Source organism: Camelina sativa, chromosome 9, assembly GCF_030686135.1.
Source record: "Camelina sativa cultivar CO46 ecotype springtype chromosome 9, ASM3068613v1".
NCBI lineage: Eukaryota > Viridiplantae > Streptophyta > Magnoliopsida > Brassicales > Brassicaceae > Camelina > Camelina sativa.
The window spans coordinates 18,650,223-18,670,040 of NC_141888.1; the positions used below are offsets into that span (position 1 = coordinate 18,650,223).

General features: G+C 39.5%; 4 protein-coding genes across 4 annotated transcripts; 2 read left to right on the plus strand and 2 right to left on the minus strand.

Annotated features, from left to right (window-relative positions):
- Nucleotides 1–3,023: 3,023 nt before the first annotated feature.
- On the plus strand, nucleotides 3,024–5,189 carry LOC104715265 (uncharacterized). The gene is made up of 7 exons (XM_087465562.1): nucleotides 3,024–3,399; nucleotides 3,466–3,704; nucleotides 3,796–3,804; nucleotides 4,145–4,404; nucleotides 4,495–4,782; nucleotides 4,865–4,919; nucleotides 5,052–5,189. The coding sequence occupies exons 1-7, from the start codon at nucleotides 3,024–3,026 to the stop codon at nucleotides 5,187–5,189; spliced, it is 1,365 nt and encodes a 454-aa protein (XP_087321688.1).
- Nucleotides 5,190–5,919: 730 nt separating this feature from the next.
- On the plus strand, nucleotides 5,920–8,203 carry LOC147938285 (uncharacterized). The gene is made up of 7 exons (XM_087465563.1): nucleotides 5,920–6,138; nucleotides 6,217–6,430; nucleotides 6,501–6,589; nucleotides 6,674–6,797; nucleotides 6,881–7,437; nucleotides 7,519–7,818; nucleotides 7,913–8,203. The coding sequence occupies exons 3-7, from the start codon at nucleotides 6,524–6,526 to the stop codon at nucleotides 8,201–8,203; spliced, it is 1,338 nt and encodes a 445-aa protein (XP_087321689.1). The 5' UTR covers nucleotides 5,920–6,138; nucleotides 6,217–6,430; nucleotides 6,501–6,523.
- Nucleotides 8,204–16,794: 8,591 nt separating this feature from the next.
- On the minus strand, nucleotides 16,795–19,323 carry LOC104710966 (uncharacterized). The gene is made up of 2 exons (XM_010427627.3): nucleotides 19,209–19,323; nucleotides 16,795–19,110 (listed from the first exon to the last, which is right to left on the minus strand). The coding sequence occupies exon 2, from the start codon at nucleotides 17,936–17,938 to the stop codon at nucleotides 16,958–16,960; it is 981 nt and encodes a 326-aa protein (XP_010425929.1). The 5' UTR covers nucleotides 17,939–19,110; nucleotides 19,209–19,323; the 3' UTR covers nucleotides 16,795–16,957.
- On the minus strand, nucleotides 18,241–19,059 carry LOC147938286 (uncharacterized). The gene is made up of 2 exons (XM_087465564.1): nucleotides 18,805–19,059; nucleotides 18,241–18,696 (listed from the first exon to the last, which is right to left on the minus strand). The coding sequence occupies exons 1-2, from the start codon at nucleotides 19,057–19,059 to the stop codon at nucleotides 18,241–18,243; spliced, it is 711 nt and encodes a 236-aa protein (XP_087321690.1).
- Nucleotides 19,324–19,818: the final 495 nt, after the last annotated feature.

Here is a 19,818-nt window from a genome sequence, read left to right on the forward strand (position 1 = left end):
AGCTCTGCACGCGTAGCATAACTACGTCCTCTACAATGGGCCCTCAAGTCATCACGAAGAGCCCTCATAAACCTACTGATCTGGGCCTCCTCAGGCTCCATAGCCCGACCCCCATAACATAAAAGTCGACTGAACTCCAAGTCCAGCTCCCGCACTGACCGCGTCCCCTGAGATAACTGAAGAAACTCTACCTCCAACTGGTCCAATGCCTCTCTCGGAAAGTACTTGCGGTTGAACTCCAAAACGAAGTCAGCCCAAGTCATCTCCCTCTGCACTCTCCTAGCAGCCACTGATCTCCACCACACCTGAGCATCACCAACCAAGTGGTGGACCCCTATGTCCACCCAGAACTCCTCAGGACATCTCAGAGTATGGAAGTTACGTTCCACACTCGTCCTCCACGCATCTGCAGCAGTAGGATCTGTACCACCCAAAAACGGCGCAGTCTCGATGCCCTTCATCTCCTTGAGCATGAACAAATAACGTCCATGTGCTCTTGCAACTGCAGCCACTGGCTGCTGCTCCTCCGCCACCACTGGTTGCACCACCTGAGCCTGAGCCGGTACCACTGCTGGCAACCACTCTAACAACTGTGCTAGAACCACCGTAAAGTCAGCACCAGGGACTCCATCCGCTGGGACTCCCACACCCGGAACCCTAGAATCACCGGCCACTGGAGCATCAACACCGCCCCCTCCAGCCACACTCATGGAATCTTCCTGGCCACCCTACGACTCGCCAACACCCTCAACTGTCACACTATGGTCCGCAGTCTCACTCACTGCTGGGCCTCTGCCCCTACCACGACCACGTCCGCATCCACGACCACATCCGCGTCCACGACCAGCAACAGCACCATCTCTAGCCATCTGCACTACCATGGACAGAAGACGAAGCAAACACTTTCTATTATAACACAGAAACATAAACTCGCCGTGGAATCACACAGTAGGCTCGAAGAGGATGTTATAGGACTCCATACCACACACAATCGACTAACTCACATAATCAATCGAAGCATGCAATCCCAAACATCTACAGCACAAAGCCTAGTGAACCCAAACCTAGAACCGTAAGGCCTCTGATACCAAACTGAAACGACCCGACAAATTTTTAAAAAAAAAATTAATAAATAATAAGAAATAAGTATAAATAGTCTACAACTAGTGGTCCCATAAGTATAAATAGTCTACCACAATCACAACCAACAGCGGAATAACAAATACCAATAAATATCCAATAACCAATAAAATAATAACCAGTATTAATTCCAATCAACATAAATCAGAGAACTAGCAATCCTAAACAACATTCTAGGACTCAACTCTAGCAACCTAACAGAAGCCAGACAACCAAGCGAACCACTAGACATCCTCCTTTTCATTGCCTTGATTCCACGATCACACTTTGCCTTTACTTGCATCAAAAACACAAATTGCAATGCATGAGTATTTTATAAACACTCAGTAAGGCAATCCTCTCACCTACTGGGCTATACACACAAGCAATAGGGACATCTCTAACTATCAACCAACAATCAACAATCAACAATAACAAACCAGGACTCTGCATCGACCGACACCGAGTATGCATCGACCGACACAAGTTGGGGGTTGCGTCGACCGATGCAAGATCTGCATCGACCGATGCAAGATTAACTTGCATCGACCGATGCTCCCTTTGCATCGACCAACGCATGCTCGACATAGCACAAAAACCCTAGATTTTACGCGCCGTCCACGCATTTGCACCGACCGACGCACAAAGTGCATCGACCGATGCAATGCCGAGCATCGTTTTCCCCCAAAGCTTCTCGCCAGATCTTTGTTCCTACAACCACAAAACTCGATCCCAAGCCACAAGTAAGCTTCCTAACGTCCCAAAGAACAATCTAACAATCCTAGCAACACATAACAAGCAAATCAGAGATATCTCCAGCTTACCTTTGCCAAGAAGTTTCTGAACCTTAAACAAGCAAGAACATGCTCCTAGGAAGCTCCTACAACTATCTCAGCTACAGATCTCTACAGGAAACGCCTCCAACCTCCAAGAATCTCCCAAAACGCTCAAGAACTCTTTTCCTCTCTTTTTTTCTCTCAAAAACGGCTAAATTCGCCTAATGAGACAAAAACTCGAGGTAAGGGTTTTTCCTAACCCAAAACGCAGCGTTTAACTTAACTCATCCGCAGAAAAACCAACCTTGCATCACCGATGCACATAGTGCATCGACCGATTCAATCCCTAAACCGGGAATTTGGTTCGCCGATGTTACAAAAGTACATGAAGAATAAGTGTTTGTGTATGCATGGTAAAAGAAAGGATGAGATGTCGGATAGTGTTCCAACATCAGAAACTGAAGCTTATTTTGATGGTGAAGGCAGTCCACAAAAATCAAACCCAGGAGAATCTGAGGAGGATGCAACTATTGGAGACTTTGAATTTAGGAAGAGTTTGAGAGATGCTGAAACTCCATTGTATGCAACATGTTCTAATTACACCAAGGTTTCTGCAATCATGGCCCTCTATCAGATAAAAGTGAAAAGTGGACTATCAGAGAACTTCTTCGATCATATATTGACGATAGTTCATGACATGCTGCCGAAAGACAATGTGCTGCCAAAGTCTACAGATGCAATCAAGAAATTCATGAAGGTTTTTGGGTTTGGATATGATGTCATTCATGCGTGCAAGAATGATTGTATTCTCTACAGGAAACAGTTTGGTGAGATGGAAAGCTGCCCAAGATGCAGTGCTTCAAGATGGGAGATAGATAAGCAAAGTGGTGAGGAAAAGAAGGGGATTCCAGGAAAGGTTCTTAGGTATTTTCCAGTCAAGGACAGATTCAGGAGGATGTTTAGATCCAAAAAAGGGCTGAGGATTTACGTTGGCATTATACCAATGCCACCGAAGATGGTACAATGCGACACCCTGTAGATTCTATATCTTGGGCTCATATCAATGATAAATGGCCTGAGTTTGCTGCTGAACCGAGAAACCTTCGACTCGGTCTTTCTACAGATGGGATGAATCTTTTTGCTATTCAAAATACCAAATACAGTGTGTGGCCAGTGTTGTTGGTGAACTACAACATGCATCCAACTTTGTGTATGAAGGCTAAGAATATCATGTTGACTATGTTGATCCCTGGTCCAACAGCTCCGAGTAACAACATTGATGTTTATCTAGCTCCTTTGATAGATGATTTGAAGGATTTGTGGAATGAGGGTTTAGATGTCTATGATTCATATCTGGAAGAGCATTTCACATTTAGAGCTTTGTTATTGTGGACTATCAGTGACTATCCAGCCTTAGGGACATTGTCTGGCTGTAAAGTGAAGGGTAAGCAAGCGTGTAATGTTTGTGGAAAGGATACACCTGCTAGGTGGTTGAAGTTTAGTCGTAAGTATGTATATATGGGAAATAGGAGATGACTCAGACATGGACATCCTTACAGATGCTGAAAAGGATGGTTTGACAACACGGTTGAGGAAGGGACTGCGAATAGGATTCAAACAGGTCCTGAAATTTTTGAGACACTTAAGGATTTCAGGAATGATTTTGGAAGACCCTTGGATAAGGAAACTAAAAGGAAGAGAACTGAGATGTTAGCAGATGAGGAAATTTCAGAGGAAGAGTGTGAAGAAACTTCTGATCAGTGGCGATGGAAGAAGCGGTCAATCTTATATGACTTACCTTATTGGAAGGTAATATTTTATATTTTATTAATTTGTAAGGTCAATTAACATCATTGCCGGTTAATTGATTTTTATTAATTTTTGTCTTTTCATGTGTTAGGAATTGCCGGTGCGACACAACATTAATGTTATGCACGTAGAAAAAGAATGTGTCGGATGCTTTATTATCTACATTGATGCAGAATGCTAAGTCAAAAGATGGCCTGAAAGCAAGAAAAGACTTGGAAGATATTTGGATTCGACAACACTTACATTCATAAGTACGGGGTAAGAAAATGTACTTGCCTCCTGCGGCTTACTGGTTGTCTAAGGCAGAAAAAAAGATTTTGTGAGCGGTTGGCTAAATTCAGAGGTCCTGATGGCAATTCAGAAATATTGCCTATTCTGTTTCAATCAACCCTCCTATGATTGGTAGTTTAAAGTCCCATGATCATCATGTACTCATCCAGAATTTGTTACCTGCTGCATTGAGAGGATTGCTTCCAAGAGGACCTCGGGTGTTGGTAACTCGATTATGTAACTTCTTCAACAGATTGTGCCAGCGTACAATTGATCCTGAGAAGCTGCTCTCATTGGAGTTTGAGATTGTGGAGACGATGTGCCAACTAGAGCGGTATTTTCCTCCATCACTTTTTGATATCATGTTCCATCTCCCTATACATCTAGCAAGAGAAGCACGTTTAGGAGGACCTGTACACTTTCATTGGATGTATCCTTTCGAGTGGTTAAGTTCTATTTATTGTATTCGTCTTATTATATAAATGTGTTAGTTTTGGGATACTGATATTACATTGTGCAGCTACATGAAGATACTCAAGGCATATGTTAAAAATTATGCAAGGCCAGAAGCGTGTATGGCTGAGGGATACTTGGCTGGAGAATGTATAGCATTCTGTTTAGAGTTCTTAAAAAAATCAGTACATGTTCAAGAAGCAGTAAACCGTAATGAAGATATTGAGACAGATGGACTTGTTGTCGAAGGCCGATCACTACAGAAGGGCAGAGAGGTGACCCTTTCAGATAGAGAGAGAGAGGTAGCACATCGATATGTTTTGATGAACTTGGCAATTATGGATCCTTATGTACAGTAAGTTAAAACATCCCCTGTCAATTAGCTGCAACTTTACTTATCTTGCATATCATATACATCGTTTTGTATGGTAAAACAGGATGCATTTAGAAGAATTGCAAGCTAAGGATGTTCGATGCGCTAGAAGTGAAACTGTTTTATGGAAATATCATACTTGACCAGTTTATAGAATGGATTAAGGAAAAGGTTTGTACACATCCATTTATATGTTAAGTAGTCTTTAGTTTCAAATCAGTCACTTACATTTTTATATTCTAATTAACTAGATTCTTTCTAACTCGAAAGATCATTCGAAGAAGTTGATGTGGTTAGCATTTGGACCGAAATACATTGCACAAGCTCATAAAGGTTTTGTCATTAATGGGCATCGCTTTCACACTGATGATGTTAAGCGGAAGACTTAAGATTTTGGAGTGACATATGAAGCTTTCAAATCCATATTGCTGATGATTTGGATAATCAATCTTCTGATGATGAGAGTTTTTTTGCTAGGGATGATTATGATGGGATTATAGTGGCAGAATAATATGTCCACGTTGACTTAGGTTTTAGCAACTTTGATTTGTAGCTAATTTAACTTTTTGGTTGGTGGTCCAGGATAAAAAATGGTGAAGACAAGAGGAGTACTAGTCCGTCGAAGTGCACGTCAGCAAGGTTTGGAGCCCAGGTTTCCCATAGATACGAAAAATGCTAATAAACAGAGGAAACAAAAGATTCTGGCACGTAAGTTGGGTGACGTTAATGGTGTTGAGAATCAAGAAGTTGCTATTATAGAAACTGATCCAAAAAAATCTGCTGAGAAACCAGATGGTGGGGTTCCAGAGCAAAACGTCGATGAAGTTGACTATGGGGTTCCAGACTAAAACGTCGATGAAGTTGATGGTTGGATTCCAGAATAAAATCCTGAGGACGTCAATAGTGGGGTTCCAGAACAAACTGTTGAGGAAGTAAATTCTCAATTACTAGATGGTGGGGTTGCAGAACAAATTGTTGAGGAAACTCCTTCTCATATACCAGATGGTATGCTTCCAGAAGATCAACCTAGATTCTCAGATGGAACTGAGACTAGGGAGCAAGAATCTCATAATCCTATCAATGAAGAAGTACAAACACCGCAGTCAGGTGAAAAAAGAAAAGAAGAAAAGAGGACCAACCAAGATGCGTAAAGTGGCGAAGGATCCTAAGGACAAAGTAGATGTGGAATTCAGTGAGCTTGGTGAGCACTACGGAGAAGGTTCAGTAACACTATCATCTTTTCTTGGTGCACCTGTCCGGGAACATGTTCCGGTAGTACTTGATGACTGGAGGAAAGTCGATAAGCAGACGAAGGATACATTATGGAAAGCAGTTCAGGTTTACTCTATTCTACTATATTTAATAAACTCATCTCAATTATCTTGTTTAACTCTTGGAAATATGTTTTTCTTATAGGCGCGATTTAATTTAAGAGAAGAGTGGCAGAAGGATGCTGTTTTAAAGCAGATGGGTGGTATTTGGAGGAGTGAAAAGTCTAAGCTGTTAAACCAAGTTCGAGATGCAAAGAGTACTACAGAGAGGAATTCATTAAAACCAAGCAACATCTCATCTATTGCAACTTGGAACTCTTGGATTAAGAGTAGGAGTACAGCAGCTTTTAAGGTTGAATGTGTTTAAATTTATTTGAGGATGTTCATATTACTGTTCTGTAATTTAATTAACCTCATTTTATTGTGCAGAAAAAAGCAACAAGTTTAGAGAAATGAAGAAGAAACAGATTCTTCACACCACTAGTCGCCAAGGAATGTTTAGACTAGGTCAAAAAATGGTCAGTGACTCTCTATCTTGTATATTTTCTACAAGTTATATTATGAGTTCCATAATGATGATAAATACTATGACTTGCTTATAGAAAAAAAATAGTGCAGACCCTAGAACGATCACTAGAAGTAAGATCATGATTGCAGGACACACACATGCCGATTGCAGACCTGTGAAGCCCGAGTTTGCTGACACTATTGTAAGAATCATACATAATTCATGTTAAGTAATAAGTCTTCTCTATAGTTTTTTGACCAATCTACATGAATTGCATTTGTTCATGAACAAATCAAATCACTTGATAGTCAAATGGACTCAACAAGCGGTTCTTTTAATATTAAAGAGGATGTTGTGAGCAAAGTGTTGGGAATTGGCAAACCTGGACACGTCAAAGGGATGGGCAGAGGGATTACTGCTACCAAGCTAGCACACCTTCATGCCAGAGATTCTAAAATTGAAGAATTGCAAAGCGAGGTTCAGGACTTGAAGAATATGGTCCGAGAATTAGCTGACAAGAAAAGTGGTGGTAATGTTGCTTCTCAATCTGAAGATAGTAATTTTAGCACAGGAGTTAGATGTCAGATACTGGATTGGGTTTCTCAAACATATATTGTCGTTGGTGAAGGAGAATTTTGCTCTGCTGAACCTCAATATAGGATTGGCGGAATTCCATTAGGTCCTAACATGGCAGCTATAATCATCAAGTCTGTACTTGTCCGAGAAGCATGTATTTGGAGGCCTACGACAGATGTATTTTCCCTGCCAGAAGCTATAGGGACCAAAATAGCATGGCCATCTCATAAAGTGATATTGGACAATGAAGATCTCTCTCATCAAACTGATGGCTCTAAGCAGGTAAATTTTAATAACCATTTGGGATATTTTACGATGTCCCAGCAGTTGTTTCATGACTAACCATACACATGATAACTGTAGGATCCTACAACAAATGACAAAGTTGCTAGATGCAAAATCTTGGGTTTATTTGAAGATGAAATTATTGCTGAGGGTGTTGTGTTGTCGACTGATCAAAACGAAATGGTGGATAATACTCGTATATGTCAAAATGCGGTTGTTTTGCAAGTTGAAAGTGTTATTAACCCTAATGCTTATTTGTGGAGACCAAGTTCCGAAATATATTTGATGGGTGAAGCACTGAATGTGAAAATCGCATGGCCAATCCAAAGGATAGACTACATACATGCACCAGAAGAAATACAGAGAAAGTCTAGTCAGGTATGATACTCTTTTTGGATACATTATTGTGTTAGATTTTGATTTTGCTGTGATGGATGCTTAATAGTAGTTTTGATGTTTTTGGGTGCTATAGAGTGCTACAAGTACCAACACCACCAATACTAGGAAAGCTGCAAAGAAGAAGTGCATCTTGTTAGAGTGTAATAACTCTGGACGCAGAGTAACAGAAGGCAGAGTGTGTTCTACTGATCCTGCAGATGTTGTCCATCACTTCCCATTAGGCAAGAATGCCAGCAAGGTCTGGGTAGAAGTTTCGAAGATTGGTACTGCAAGTGTATGGAGACCAAATTCAGAAATCCAATACATTTCTAATGCAATCGGCTCAATAGTGGCATGGCCAAACTATAAACTCCTTTTTGAGTGAGACGTTTTAGGCTATCTGTTTAATTAGCTGCAACTTTGTAACATCCACCCGAAAAAAAGTAATCCTTCTCGAGTCAAACGTTTTAGGCTAAGTACTTGCTGTTGGAACGAGATAATTAAGCATGTTTCATGTGTTTAATATTTTAATAGATATTTCTCTTTTTAATACTAGTACTATGCTCATGAATAACATATAACCGACCAAATTTTATAAATGATATAACCGACCAAATTTGATAAATGATATAACCGACCAATAACAAAAATTGAAAAATAAACGTCAATGCTAATTATAACAAGTTAAAAACAAATATGAAGGTGTAAAAAGTTCATATTTTATAGCTAACTAGGTAATAACCTGTGCTGTTGCACGAGACCAAATTTTTGTTTGAAATATTACATTTGTAAATACATTTATTTAGTATAACATTTCTAATACAATCTTATATAGGTTTGAATTCATCAAGTTTTTTAAAGTTTAAAATATTAATCTTTTCACCGTAAATTTTAGATTGACATGATGGCAGATCTGGATCGAATGTGAACCGAAATCAGTTAGATTTTTATCAAAATCTTGAACTATCAAATCAGATAAAAACTACAAAAATTTCATGAACCAAATGATTTAAATAAAATTGTTAACTCGGTCAAACGCACTACAAGAAAGCACGTCGATTTCAGACGAATTTCTGACAGAAAAAATCCATAGGAAATTTCTGACAGATTTGCGAGAGATTTCCGACATGTTTCCGAGGAAATTCTGAAGAAAAAAAGTCTCTCATAAAATCCTTGGAAATATGTTAATCCGTCTGTAATTGCTTGGAAATTTCCGATGAAAACCAGGTCGTCAGAATATTCTCGGAAAATTTTCAACATTTCCGACGCATTTCTGAGGGACCAAGACCGTTGGTTTTTTCTAAGAGATATCTGACAGATTAGTGAGAACTTTGCCATTATATCTGTTGCGATTATAATATAAATATATGTAATATATAATACAAATACATATCATATATATATAAAAAACATCAGTCTCGGTATTACAGACGGATAACCAAGGAAACTAACAAAGCGTCGCAAATCCGTCGGACATTCCCTTGGAAATCCGTCAGAAATTTCAGAGGGCTGCCCGAGGGAAGACGAATGTGGTCAGATTAAGAAAAAAAACTTGTTTCATAGGAAAACCCGTGGAAATTTCCGATGAATTACCGAGGCTTAAACCGTGTTCTCTGAAATCTGTCGGACAACTCCTCCGGGTCCTCTGAAATTCGTCGGAAACTTTTGACGGAATTCCAAGTGATTTTTATCTATTAAAGAATTTATAAGTTTTGACACATCTAATATGTTGTCTAATATTACAATAAGCCATATTTGACAATAAATAAGATTATAAAACATTGTACCACAAAAAAATATAACATTTGGAAGATTACATTATCTACACACTTAAGTGTTTAGAAGATGATATTAGAGATGTAGTTGTAATTTAGTGAGAGTTAATTGATTTTAAAAAACTATGTGATATTTTATCTATTATGATCCTAAATGTAATTGTGTTGACAATATGTCTTAGTCTAGTGTTAAACAACTCTTGAGATTAATCAATTTTTATAAAATTGTCATAAAAAATAATATCCGTCTGAAATCCTTTGGAAATTTCCGACGGATAACCAAGGGAGACTAAACTATCCGACGGAATTCCAAGGGATTTGGACTGTTCAGATAAATGTGTTTTCTTCGGTTAAATAAATGGTATTTCAGAGGGATTTCCGAGGGAAGCCAAAATATTTTAGACGGGTTTCCGACGGAAGGTGAATTTCCGACGGGTTTGCGAGGCGAAAATAAATACCCGCCTATTATTTCATTCACGCGGCAAAACCCTAATTTTTTTCTAGGGATTTCCGACGGTTTAGTCCTCTGAAAATGTTTATATATCCATGTTCAAATAATTTTTTTCCCATCGACAACTCTGAAAAACTGCTGAAATCGAAGGACAATCTCTTTCCTCCCCTGCTCCGCCGGTCTTTCCTTCCCTCCCCTGCTCCCAACGCCGCCGGCCATCTCTTCCCTCCCCTGGTCATCTCTTCCCTCCGCCGGTCATCTCTTCCCTCCGCCGGTCAGATCTGCTTTCTTCCGCCGGTCAGCTCCGTTTCCCTTCCCCCAGTCCGCTCCGCTTCCCTCCGCCGGTCAGCTCCTTCCCACCGCCGGTCACCATCTTCAAACATGTAAGTTTGATTTGTGATTTTTGGTTTTGTTTGTTAGAATTAGGTTTTTGAATATATTTATTTCAAGTAGGTTGGATTTGTTATTGAATTAGGGATTTTATATAGATTTAGACTGTAATTTTAAAAAGCATTTCTTTGTCTAAATAATTTTAGAAAGAATCTATTTTAGAATTAATTTATTTTAAGTAGATTGGATTTGTTATTGAATTAGGGATTTGATATATGTTTAGATTGTAATTTTAGAAACCATTTATTTGTGTAAATAATTTTAGAAAGTATTTATTTTAGAATTAATTTATTTTAAGTAGATTGGATTTGTTATTGAATTAGAGATTTGATATACTCTAGGTATGTTTAAATATATTGTTTTGTCTTTTTATTTATTTCTAATCATTAATTATTTTTTATTCTTCTAACTTAGGAAATTCCTTTAATCAAAGGTCAGAGACCCGGTTTAGGAAATCTTGTGTCACGAGATGGGAATGTCTCTTCAGTTTTTCCTCGGGGCAATCAACTTGTTCAACAAGTTCAAGATCTTAACCGGATAATGAAAGAAAAAGACGCGACGGTCGAGGAATTGAAGCAAGAAAATCTCATGATTAAAGAATTATTTTTTTTTCTAAACTATTTTAATTTTATGAGAATTTTTATTTAGTTTGATAATTATGTATTGGGGTTTATATATTTTGTATTAGGATATGTATATATTTATTTTCAGCTTTTTGATATATTAGTTTTTATTTATTATTGAAGAATTTTTATTTTTATATTAAATAAATTTATTTATAATTTCGAATAAATATATAAATTTATTTGTTTTTATTTCCCTTGCAAAGTTCTCGGGAACTCTGTAGTCGTCGGAAAATCCTCGCAATTATTTTCCCTCGGAAATTCCTCTGAAATCTTACCTCTTGGAATTCCGTCGGAAAAGATGTTTCCCTCTAAAATTCCTTGGTAATTTTGCGTCTTTGGAAATCCCTTGGAAATTGTACACCCTTGGAAATCCATCGGAAATTTCCGACGGATTTCAGACGATTTATAATTTCCGACAAGCGGTTTCTGAGGACTTTTATTCCTCGGTAATTTGTCGGAAAAGGCTGTTTCCGAGGGATTACTGACGATTCCTTCTCTCGAAAACTGGCTGTTTTCTTGTAGTGAACCCGTCCGCTAAGCCATCCCGCAACGGGTTAATATATTTTGAGCTGCAAAATTTCTTTGCATCTGTCCCGCTTGAATTCGTGAGATCCGCGGATAACCCACATGCATTTCAATAAATCATTTTTTCTAATATATAAAATATATTTATACCTTAAACTTAATTTATATTAATAAAGTTATGTGATAAAGTTTTTAAGAATAACACATTTGTTTTTTTTTTTGTTAAAAACACAATGGCATATATGTAGCTGTAAATAATAATTCAAAATGAGACTAAATTATTAAATCTAAAATATTGTGTATATAAATAAATTGAATAGTAGTAGCAGTTGATAAAATAAATAGCAGTGATAGTTTTATATATTATTATGGAATATTAAAGACAAATAATAAATAGGGACAAAGCTCTCTGGCGACGACACGTCAGTTTTTTTAAGAGAATGCTTCTCTTTTAATATATAGGGGATTTTGGATTGTTACATAATATTTAACTACATATATATAACTAATCAATATATTTGTTTTATTTTTCAAATAATGAAATATTTTTGTGAAATATTGAATCCTAATTAAACCCTAAACCCTAGGGTTGTGAAATAAAGAATAATGAGTAAAATATGTTGTGACGACACCGATCTATTCCACCATCACAGAATTAGATGTGACTCTTGCTCCTCTCTACCGTCGGATTAACTTCCATAATCGACGAAAGGTTATGGTTCCAATTTTACGAAAGGAAATCGTTGTTCACTTTATTGTTCATATGGCTGAAAAAAATAGGTTAGAACACTTTGTTGTTTGTATGTCCATTAATTAAGATGGTCATATTATAATATCTACGTTCTAATTTGTGTTTGGTTGATTTTGATGTTCTTAGGTGTTCTTTGAGAAGAAGAAGAAGGAGGAGAATAAGAAGAAGTCAACAAATGAGAAGTTGTATTATTTTTTAGGCTTTAGAATTTGGGCTCCTGTAATAAGAAGATTTCATGTTGTATATGTTGGGTTTTGAATTATCTTTTTGTTGGGCTAATAGGCCTCTTCTTAGTGTAAAAAGTGAATCCCTAAATCCCATTAATGAAATCTTATTTTTGTAATAATTTTTCCTAAATTACAATTTAATAAAAAAGCATAAAAAATAAATTTTAAAATACGATAAAATCTGGTAATCAATTGCATTTTCTCAATGTTATAATAGAATAGGTTACAGCTACAAAAAAAAACCGTACTAGATAATATAACTGCTATAGATAATTTCAGTATAATAACATACGCAACTGGCGCTATTAAAAAAAAACAAATGCTGCGCATAAAATTAGTTTTTTTTTTTTTTTTTTTTTTGACTTCAAAAACCCCATACTTTATTAAACTTGGTCAAGAAGGTTGGTTTCAAGTACCAACAACTCTGGAACCTGAGAGTTTACATGGGAGAAAAGCGAACCTCGTGTTCGAGCACCTTTTGCAAGGCGATCAGCATGGACATTAACAGTTCGAGGGATATGCGAAACAGAGAAATTCAAAAACTTTTATCTCAAAACAGAAAAACTATCTAACTCCGTTGAAAAACTTGGCCAATCTTCAACCTCATCAACAATTTTAATAAGAGTCAAGCAGTCTGTCTCGAAGTGCACCGAAGTCATACCCTGTTGAAGCACTGCTTCCATTGCCCAGAGAAGAGCATCCAATTCCGAGTGTAGGACCGAAAGATGTCGCTGCGTGTTCTTCAAGCCGTAGATCGGTGTTTGACTCATCAAAACAAAGCCCAGACCAGCAAACTGATCCTTAAACTCCCAAGAAGCATCAACCTGGAATCGAATACTGTCCATCACTTGCTCCTCTTCCTCTTCGTCACCCTGTAGACTACCGTCAGAGTGCTCATAAGAAGCTACACACTGAGCTACTTTCCACTCCTTCGCCTCTGAGAGAGCTAGATTCAATGTATCCATAGGCGAAGTATCCTTGCCATTGAACAATTTATCATTTCGGGATTTCCATATATACCATACTATCCAAGGGAAAACTTCTAACTGCTCCTCTGTTGCTCCCTGCTCCTTTGCACACCAGAAAAGATAGTCAAAATTTGCATAAATGGAGTTACACGGGAAAACTCCCGGAGATGTTGCAATGTTAGACAATGCCCAAACTTGTAGAACCGGTGGACACATAAATAGTATATGATTAATGGATTCCTCTTCATCTCCACATCTGGGGCAGGATCTATCAGTTCCACAATGCCGTTCGACCAGTCTGCTATTAGCTGCAATACACCCTGAAATGGCCTGCCAAAGAAAATGTTTAAGTTTTCTTGAGGTTTTTGTTTTCCATACCTGGCTCTTCAACTTGGTAATACTCGGTTCTAGGACTTCAAAATTGCCTTGCGTTGCAATGGCGTAACCCGATTTAACGGTGTATTGGCCTGATTTTGTAAAACTCCAAATATAATCATCTATCATAAAACGACTGCTAGGCTTTAGACAAGTAATGAGAGGGATATACCCCGAATCCACCAGGTTGTTCAACATGTCCATCTTCCATGTTTTTGACTCAAAATCAATCAAGTGATTAACATAGAGGTTTGGGTCCCTTGGAGCGCCACAGTCTTTCGCTGGTCTCGCTGGAATAGTGGGAACCCAGTTGTCTGTCCAGACGCGGGTATTAAAGCCAGATCGAATGTTTTTCCGGAGACCCTGCTGGAGGAGAGGTTTTGCTGCCATTATGCTACGCCATCCAAACGAAGGAGAGTTTTCTTTCACCACATCCATGGGATTTGAGTATCTAAAGTATCTTCCTTTTAGAACACGGCATAGAAGAGAGTCTGGATATCTCAGGAGTCGCCAGAGCTGTTTTGCTAGCAATGCTAGGTTGAATTCCTTCAAATCTCGGAACCCAAGTCCACCCTTTTCCATGGGGATGCTGATTTTGTCCCATGCCACCCAATGCAGACCCTTATTATTACTCTTCGTACTCCACCAGAATTTAGCTATCGCTCCTCGCAGCTTGTTGACAATATGTTTTGGCAATAGGAAGCAGGACATGACAGGTTGGTAAAGCTTGAGCAACCGATTTAATGAGTACCTCTCTGCCACCCTTTGAAAGAAACTTCGCCGACCAGTAGTTTATCCTGGCATTTAATCTGTCCTGTACAAAGGCAAAGACTTGTTGCTTCGACCCACAAATCGTTTCAGGGAGTCCTAAATAGGTTCCCATACCACCTTCCTTAGAGATTCCTATCGCTCTTTTCAGCTCTGCTTTTAGATTCTGATTAACTCTGTTCCCGAAGAGGATGGCCGACTTCTCTCTGTTCAATTGTTGTCTAGATGCTGCTCCATAACTGTTAATGATCCTTAGAAGCTCAGCACATTGCTGGATGTCTGCTCTGCAAAAGAAGAGGCTGTCGTCAGCGAACAGAAGATGTGATACAGGCGGGCTTCCTTGTGCTATTTTTAGTCCAGTGATACGTCCATCTGCTTCCGCATCATGAAGTTGCGCTAAAAACAGGGACAGCGGGTCGCCTTGGCGTAATCCCCTTGAAGGGATTATATTTCCTTTTGCTTCCCCATTAATGAGCACCTTATAAGAAACTAAAGTTATACAACACATCATCATCGAGATCCACTTGCTATCAAAGCCCAACTTCCGCATGAGCTGTTCCAAGAAAGACCATTCCACACGGTCGTAGGCCTTGCTCATATCTGTCTTGATAGCAAGAAATTTTTCTCTGCAAGTCGAGTTGGTTCTTAACGCATGAAAATTCTCTTGTGCCAGCAAGATATTGTCTGTGATCAGACGTCTACCCACAAAGGCCGATTGTGTCTCCGAAATCAGCTTCGGGAGAGCTTTCCTTAACCTATTAGAGAGGACCTTTGAAATGATTTTATAATTTACGTTGCAAAGGCTGATGGGTCGGAACTCTCCTATTTCCCTTGGCCTCTCATTCTTTGGAATCATGCAAATGTTGGTCTCATTCAATCTCGGGTCAAAAACTCCTGTCTCGAAGAAATCCTTAACCATTTTGATAATATCTTTGCCAATAAGGTTCGAAAACCGTTGAAAGAATAGACTTGTCATCCCGTCAGGACCAGGCGCTTTGTCCGGGTTTATTCCAAAGACTGCCTTTTTTATCTCCCCATTCGAAGGGGGACGAGTTAAAGAAGCATTAATCTCAGGAGAGACTTTTTCTGGAACATGTCTGAGGACATCCTCGACACCGGTGATACTTGAGGCCGTAAACAGATCTTGAAAATACTGTGTCGCTACACTCTCGATGCCTTCTTCAGACTCTACCAGTTAACCATCTTTGTTTTTTAAGCTGAGAATACAGTTTCTAGCTCTTCGTTGCTTTGTAGTGGCATGAAAAAATTTCGTGTTTCGATCTCCCTCCTTTAACCAGGTGGCTCTACTTTTTTGCTTCCAGTATAACTCTTCCTCCCTGAAGGCGGCACACAGCTTCCATTTGATTTCCAGTTCTTCCTCTGTGGTAAGAGAGTCATCATCTTGTGCTTGTTCTAGTTTGTCCTTCAGTGCCTCAATATCCTGTATTGCGTTACTCGGGTTTTCCCTTTTCCATACTGAGATGGCCTTGCGACAAGCCACAATCTTGGAGTAGACATCCGCTGGGCCCTCCGTGGTTAACTCCCCCCAACCTGCCTTAACCGCATTCTTAAAACCCTGTTTCCCAAAGCACCGCTTATCAAATTTAAAGCTCTTCTGTCTCCGCCTGTTATTTGATGAAATTCTAGCCAACACTGGCCGATGGTCGGACCCCCATAGTTTGAGATACTCCACATTTGTGTGGGAAAAAAGATTATGCCAGTCTTCATTGCCTACTGCCCTATCCAGTCTACAATGAACCCTCTTGCGATTTCTCCTCTTACCAACCCAAGATAGAAAATTCCCTTGATAGGGAAAGTCAATCATTCCACAATTTGATAACATAGTGCGGAAAGGAAGGAAGGTAGACTCAGCTCTCCGTTTACCCCCTTGCTTTTCCTGGTTCCCAATGATTTCATTAAAATCTCCTATCATAAACCAAGGGCCCTTCCTCGAATGACTTATCCTTGTCAGTCTCTCCCAAACTTCCTCGCGATTAGCCACCACTGGATCTCCATACACGAATGTCATGTAAACTTTGTGTCCCTCCATTGTGGTTTCTATATCGATCATCCTATTATCAGAATAGATGATTGTCACATTAGGGGAATTCATATAAAACAAAGCTAATCCGCCGCTTCTCCCAGCTGGATCCACGGTAAAAAGATTATCATAACCTAAAGAAACTTGAATATCTTGCATAAAAGAAAAATTGTTTTTTGTTTCAGAAAGAAAAAGAAAAGCAGGAAAAAAATATCTACTGAGCTCCTTGAGATGCTCTGAGATCAAGTAGGCTCCCGCTCCTTGACAATTCCAGGCAATATATGAGTACTGGGTGGTTTCTGGGACACCACTGAACCAGGTTTAGCAGCAGACTTCTTGCTTATAGCAGAAGGAAACACCTCATTACGAGGGACAGCAGTCGATCTTGTACGCCCATTTCCTGACTTCTTTTTTGGAGATTGGCGAACTCTTAAAGCGTTTAGTTTTCGGGAAGCCACCCCTGATATCTCAGGATTCTTTGATACTCGTCGCTTATCCATATTCTCGTCTACACCTGGAGGATTTGTGCTCTCTTGACTTATAACCGCAGGGGGATGTTGAGCCGTAACTTTGTCCTTGTCTTTTATAGTCTTCTCCTTGTTTCTGTCTCTTGCATAAGCCTTTTTTGAAGGTTGGCGAAGCTTTGATTTGATTACAGGTGAGAGCTGCGAAATAGCTTCTATTTGTTCCTCCCCCTCCTCAATGTGTTCGCCCTGCTCTGTTGAAACATACAGGATCCCTGCTTCCCGTAAATAATCATCAATTGGCGGATCCTCCTCGGTTAGCAAATCATCATTATCAATCATTTCATCATCCATTATCATCTCATCCTCTAGCTCTATATCTTTGAGTGGAGCTTCAGTCTCCTTACTTGCCCCATCGTGACTAACAACCACCTGTGTCTCCTTGTTACCATCCCCATTGTCCTCCTTCACAGGTGGGACTTTAGGAGAAAAAGTCTCCCCATCCACCTCCAAATCCATGGTCCTCTTTTGTTTTGCTGAAGCTTGTACCTCCGGATTTTCCTTGTTTCCATTTACCTGAACAGCACCCTCATCCTTTTGAAAAGCCTCCTTTGTTGTCGTGTTCTTCATTCGCCAGCTCGTACCCGAAGCTCCATTGACCGCAGGTTTATAGTTCTGTTTCTCATACAATATCCCTTTCCTGGAACTATACTTCTCCTGATTTCTATCTCCATACCCACCATGACGGTCTATCCTCATTTTTGCAAGCTGATCACCTGTCCTGTATATGTCAGAGATCGTTCTTTGAGAATCAGTTGTTCCTGAGGAATCTCTGGTGAACCCTCCATCTTCACGTCTCTCAGGGATACGTGTGTTATGGAATGGCCTACGAAGGCTCCGCTGATCTCTCCTATTCTCACTAGTAGATTGATGTGTGGATCTTATCTCATCCCTTCTTCTCGAATAGGGATGGAATCTCTCCCGATAGAGGGGGATATCTTTAGAGTACTGTTGATCTAATCTATTCCATACATCTTTGCTGCGATACGCTCGTTTCTCACTTAATTCTTGGCGTAAATCCGACCCATTCTCTGTCTCCTTTGGTCATAGTCTTGCTCAATATTCCTTCTAACATAATGCGACGATTCAGCATGATCTTCTTGTCCACTATTGTTACCAGAATCTTTACCTCTTTGGGAATCCGACAAGGAAGAAGATGCTCTCAACGTCTTGTTCCTTAGTCGCTCCAAATCAGTGAGTTTAGGACAAGTCCTTTCCTCATGGGAAATCCTTTTGCAAGTGAAACAGTAGCGGTACAAACCTTCATAGCGCAGAGAGACATTGACTTCACCCCCATTATCGAAGACTACCTTGCTCTCAAATTGGAGTGGTTTATCCCCATTAATAAAAGCTTGTACCCTTGCACCCTCCACATCAACAGCATTAACCGTCCCTAGAGCTTGACCAATTCCTCTGAATGTTTGGTCTTTTCTATATATCGGTGGGACACCCTTGATCTAAACCAAAAACAGCATAGTATTTGGAAAATCCTCTCGGATATTTGCTTCCCATCTCTCAAGGGAGAAACTCCAGCGATTAAAGTGGCACGGTCGACGCAGCAGGACCTTTTCAAGATCTTCCTCATTATCAAAATCGAATTGAAATTTATCATTCCCCAGATCTGTGCCCTTAACTCGTCCTTCTACATCCCAAATACGCTCCTTTGGCATGAAAGCTAATAAAGCCTCAATGCTCCTGCCTTCCGCGTGAAACATCCTGCCCACCAGAGAGTTTTTAAATTTATCTAGCAGATCCGAAAAATCGAATTTTGGGATACAAATCACACTTGTCTCTTCCTCTTCCTGGTCCCGATCCACCATGGGCTCCTTACCGCTCCTCCTTGTGAACTTAGATCTGAACATCGTGGAAATCTGAAAATAAGAGAAACGAAACGAAATAAAAACTACGCAGAGAAACTTAGCAGTGTGCTAGAAAGAAGGATGAAAATTTTCTGATCCTAGAGAACTACCCCAAACGAAATCTCTATTGGAGTGGTTTGAAGGGATCGCACAGAAAATTGCCTAACCCTAGAAGCGCCGCCATCCTTAAACAGTAGCATAAAATTAGTTTAATAACATATTTGTACAACGCTGTTAATAAAATTGCTATATCTAAGTTTTTAATAGCATATATATAACTCTATTAAATAAATAACAATGAAAAAAACAAAAACGCTATATTTACTATATTAACAATAGCGATGCGCATAAACGCTATTTAAAGGGTCTGACCTACCGTCGCGGGAGATGTCATAGCATTTGTTATAACGCTGTCGAACATTTGAATAGCGTTTTTTACGCGCTGTTAAAACCCCGATTTCCTGTAGTGCACCCACCTCTCCATTGTAACATCCGCGAACGAAAATCTCGGTTTAGGGATTGCATTGGTCGATGCACTATGTGCATCGGTCGATACAAGGTTGATTTTTCTGCGGACGAGTTAAGTTAAACGATGCGTTTTGGGTTAGGAAAAACCCTTACTCATTAGGCGAGTTTAGCAGTTTTTGAGAGAAAAGAAGAGAGAAAAAGAGTTCTTGAGCGTTTTGGGAGATTCTTGGAGGTTTGTGGCGTTTCCTGAGG

Bases quoted from the DNA above. Each gene is read 5' to 3' on its own strand.
- LOC147938286 (XM_087465564.1), bottom strand. From the start codon at position 19,059: ATGGTGGATCGGGACCAGGAAGAGGAAGAGACAAGTGTGATTTGTATC. The intron at 18,697-18,804 runs GTCCTGCTGCGT...TTTTTGGTTTAG, and splicing joins ATGAGGAAGATCTTGAAAAG to ATCAAGGGTGTCCCACCGAT.
- LOC104715265 (XM_087465562.1), top strand. From the start codon at position 3,024: ATGAATCTTTTTGCTATTCAAAATACCAAATACAGTGTGTGGCCAGTG. The intron at 4,405-4,494 runs GTATCCTTTCGA...TACATTGTGCAG, and splicing joins CCTGTACACTTTCATTGGAT to CTACATGAAGATACTCAAGG. The intron at 4,783-4,864 runs GTAAGTTAAAAC...ATGGTAAAACAG, and splicing joins ATTATGGATCCTTATGTACA to GATGCATTTAGAAGAATTGC.
- LOC147938285 (XM_087465563.1), top strand. From the start codon at position 6,524: ATGAAGAAGAAACAGATTCTTCACACCACTAGTCGCCAAGGAATGTTT. The intron at 7,438-7,518 runs GTAAATTTTAAT...TGATAACTGTAG, and splicing joins AAACTGATGGCTCTAAGCAG to GATCCTACAACAAATGACAA. The intron at 7,819-7,912 runs GTATGATACTCT...TGGGTGCTATAG, and splicing joins TACAGAGAAAGTCTAGTCAG to AGTGCTACAAGTACCAACAC.
- LOC104710966 (XM_010427627.3), bottom strand. From the start codon at position 17,938: ATGAGGATAGACCGTCATGGTGGGTATGGAGATAGAAATCAGGAGAAG.